This window comes from Haematobia irritans, chromosome 4 (assembly GCF_050003625.1).
Source record: "Haematobia irritans isolate KBUSLIRL chromosome 4, ASM5000362v1, whole genome shotgun sequence".
NCBI classification, from domain to species: domain Eukaryota; kingdom Metazoa; phylum Arthropoda; class Insecta; order Diptera; family Muscidae; genus Haematobia; species Haematobia irritans.
This window is the reverse complement of record NC_134400.1, coordinates 106,853,319-106,857,630: the sequence shown is the minus strand read 5'-3', so window position 1 is coordinate 106,857,630 and position 4,312 is coordinate 106,853,319. Positions and strand designations below refer to the sequence as shown.

General features: G+C 36.5%; 1 protein-coding gene across 1 annotated transcript; it reads left to right on the top strand.

The window, feature by feature from the left end:
- Positions 1–3,290: 3,290 nt before the first annotated feature.
- On the top strand, positions 3,291–3,978 carry Cp16 (Chorion protein 16). The gene is made up of 2 exons (XM_075306135.1): positions 3,291–3,717; positions 3,822–3,978. The coding sequence occupies exons 1-2, from the start codon at positions 3,351–3,353 to the stop codon at positions 3,890–3,892; spliced, it is 438 nt and encodes a 145-aa protein (XP_075162250.1). The 5' UTR covers positions 3,291–3,350; the 3' UTR covers positions 3,893–3,978.
- The last annotated feature ends 334 nt before the right edge of the window (positions 3,979–4,312 follow it).

The window sequence follows — 4,312 nt, the reverse complement described above, 5'->3', positions numbered from 1 at the left end:
AAGTTATCAAGCTCTTAACAAATCACCCTTTATATAGACTGAAAAAGCATGTCCTGTTCCAAAGATTTTATTCTTACGCTAACAGTGAATTGAAGTAAGGATAGTTTTGCGTACTTTTCTCTAGGAAAAGATTTTATTTCAAAGTCCTTTAAAAATGTGTTAAAGAGAGCAAAAAAATTCAAATTGAGACTCGTCTTCAACTAGAAATTATGCTATGTTTGAAGTAAAAAAGTCTCTAAAATAAACATTTGAAAAACATATCCTATTTATGAACGAATTTTTGGTCTGTAATCAAGATGCACGAAAAAACAAAAAAATTATAGAGAATTACATTTATTTGGAATAATTTTTCAGAATTATTAAAGCCATGTTGACCTTAGTCAAACGAAATTTTCTTTCATGTTAATATACATATTTTTAAATCGAATCACTTAACAATAAGGACAAGAGGTCTTCATTGAAAAGTTTATCGACTTTTGGGCAAGGAAAGAAGTTTTATAACAGAGAAATGCGTCTTCATTCTAAGCTAAATTCGCATTCATTTTCATTTAAAGAACATGAAATCTTTGGTTTCACCACAATATTTTTTTCTGTGTAGGGTTCACTTTTTTGTGAGTGTAGGTTAGGTTAGGTTACGGAGGATGAGACCAGCCCGTAGCAAAAAAACGGCTGGATCCCACTTAGACCATGTTGATCCATTGTGTTTCCTCATACACGCAAAGAAAAAAAAACGTTTGGAAAACGTGTACTGAAAACGTTTTTCTTTTGTTAGAGTTTTTTGAATTGCTTCGAAAATTTTACACTTTTATCACCAAAAAAAATTCGTTTGTTACAAAATTTTTATTTTTTCAATAAAAAAAGTTATTTTGGAACCAACAACACAGTCAATTTCATTTATATCAAAAACTGTTGTTTTCTGACTTTTGGTCTTTAATAAGACACATTTTACAGTTCAAAATTTAATATAGTACAATGTAATGTTGAACATTTTTTCGGAATCTTCCGAACATATCTGGAATATATGTAAAAAAAAAAACAAAAAAAAACTTTGGTCGTAGCATGGATCGAACCCACGACCCGTTTTTTAAAAATGTACTCCTTATAACTTTATTTCTGACCATAATAGTCTTATTTAGTCCCCGATCTAACTCTAATTTAGCACAAGGTATCCTTCTGTGGTATCAACCAAATCTGGATAATATCATCTTGATTTATTACCACACTAATTGAGCGATTTCCTCTTTTTATACCCTAACCCGCATAGTGGTCAAGGTATAATAAATTAGATCTGCCAAAAAATGTGCCTACCAGAAATATTGATTTTAGACCCCATAAAATATATACCGATCGACTCAGAATCACCTCCTGAGTCGATCTAGCGCTTGGTGCCCGTCCGTCCATCCATGTATTTGTTGTTCGCAGGAATCCGGTCGGAATTATTAACCGATTTTGATGAAATTTGGTATGTGGCGGTTTTTTGGTACAGAGACGAACGCTATTGAAATCGGATCAAATATATATGTGTCATGCCATTTCGATAAATGGGGTCAGAATGCATTTATTTAATAATGGACTCAATATTAGTGGCAAAATAACTCTGTAGGTTCAGACATTTCTGATCAGATTGTTATTAAATTTTCAAATATGGACAATTATCGCTATAGTCATCAACGCTCAAACAACGCATACAGTCAAGCAGTTATATTTATAGAGCATAGTTTTGAGTGCTCTCGAGCCAATGTAAAGAAATCTTATTTCACATTAACATACCTTTAGTTGACCACTTTCTAAAAATACAACTTTTGGAAACAGAAATAATTTAATTTTACATATATTCCCAAAATGTTCGCAAAATGTTTGTTCCAAAATGTTTGGAACAAAGATTATTTTTTTTTATTGTAAAAATAAAAATTTTGTAAAAATAAAAATTGGGTGTAAAAAATTGAAATTTTCGAAGAAATTCAAAAACCTCTAACTCTTCTGTTAGAGGTTCTGTTTTCGATACACGTTTTCCAAACGTTCAGTTTTCTTTGCGTGTAGATATGGGAAAAACACTATGTACCAAATTTAATCAAAATGGTTTAATACTTGCTACCGGAATCCTGCGAACAACAAATACACGGACTGACGGACGAACGAATACCAAGAGCTAAATGGATTCAAGAGGGGATTCCGAGTCATCCGGTACACATTTTGTTGTGGTCTAAAATTAATATTTCTGGTAGGCACATTTTTTGTAGATCAAAGTTATTATACCCTAACTTAAAAAAATAAATTTTATTAACGGCCATTTTCATGTAGCTCCGTTAGGCTTTAACTGCCAGTTAACAGAAAGTAAATTGCAAATATCTTCTCTCCGGTTAACTTTAACAGAAACATTTTCGTCAGTTAAGTTCCTAACTGGCCTATGGAATATAAAGGCAAGATGACAGCCTCGTCCATAATACGGTTTAAAAGTTGGTTAGTTAACGGAACACTAACGGAGCTTTATGAAAATGGGGGTAAATCAAATTAAAATTTTAATTGGGAAACATTTCAGTGTAAGCATTGATTTGCTATCGTTGCTTTATTTAATTGACACAAAAAATACTTCTTTTTGGCCAACGACCACCCACGAATTGCGGGGAAACTGCCATTGCATGTCTTAGAGAATAGCATAGGGTATAACATAGTCGGCAACGTCCAACTTTAAACGTTCCTTAGTTAGCTTTTAATTGGCTTCCTTGTTATCACTGTGGTATATGAAAATACAAAATGCTAAAAGAGCTTTTTATCACTGGATGCGCTAAGAACAACAGACCAGAGGCAAGAAAACCTATAAAAGTTAATACGATCCACAAAACCACCGCTTGCTAACCCATAAAGCTCTGCATACGTCGCAGTTTGACAATCAATCAACCTTGCTAGCCCACTCAGCCAGACATCACCTACCACCTTAACTGACCAAACAACAGTCCCCGTTTTGTGGTTTTTTACTACTACTACAGAAATGGACAGAAATGGAAGATGATGGGACTAGGTTTCAGGTTGAATGGATGGTTCGCGGGTTAGGTGGATGGTTGGACGGATGGAGCAACTGCAATAAGACACATACAGAAAAACAAGACGACCAAACACCACGCAAAGAATACAAAAGACATTGGGGGGCTTTGATGACTACGTCGCGTCGCACCACACACACGGTGCATTTGGAGTTCTTGTGGAAATTGTAGTTTAAGTCACGTAGGAGATCTGGATGCTGGCCAAAATGAGTTCACTATAAAAATGTTTTTTAGCCATTAGGGCAACATTAGTTTCAACAGACGCTTTCCTGAAGACACATTAGAGGAGAAATCCAATTTTTTGTCGACATGCAATTCTCTTTCGTTACTTTGGCCGTTATCGCCGTTATCGGCATTGTCAGCGCTGACTACGCTGCTCCTTATGGTCACCATGGTTATGACAACCACGGTTACGACAAACATAGCTATGGCCACCATGGTTATGGACACAATGCCGTCTACGCCCCCGAAAATGCCGAAGCTGCCGCTGCCGCCGTTACCGACATTGCTGCCGCCAAGGCTTCCGCTGCCAAAATCGATGAAGTTAACTTCCATGCCGTCCACAACTACGGTCATCAAATTGGTGTTCCTCTATTGGTCCGTCCTTATGGCCCATTGACCCCATTGTACTCTGCTTTGGCCCCCAAACGTTCTTTCGTTGGAACAATCGACTCAGGTTGGTAGCTAGTTACGATTTCATCTCTTGACCCATTTTCGCCCCCCTCCTCCTTTCCACACTGAGCGAATATTTATTGTGAAACTTATCTTTCTTATTTCCAGGCTTCTACAAAGACTCCTACGGCAAGGTTAAATTCCGTGATGAAACCGCCGTCGGTGCCATCGCCATCTAAGTTGCTCTTAAAGATGCTCTTAACAACCGCTCAGTATCCCTTAAATGCTAATGTACCTTAATTAAGACAACACAACGGAAAAAGAACCCCTTTTTTCATCTTAAATAAAAGTGCAATCTGCAGAGAGATGTCTTTCTAATGAAGCCCACTCAAAAAAAATTTGTTTTTTATTTCCCCCTAAAATACCTTGTGGGACAGGAATAGGAGTACCCAGGGCGATTGAAAATAGAGTGAGATATAGGAAGAGCTAAATTAACCCGGCCCAAAGCCAAATAACATTTACCATAGATTTGAGCCATCAGTTTCTATATCAGAAAAAAGTTTCCACTTTGAAAATCGGTAAAGAGAACTCGAAGGACCCCCAATTTGTTAGCCATCATCGGAACCCTCGTTGCCATTTGGGCACAAATACAGGATACT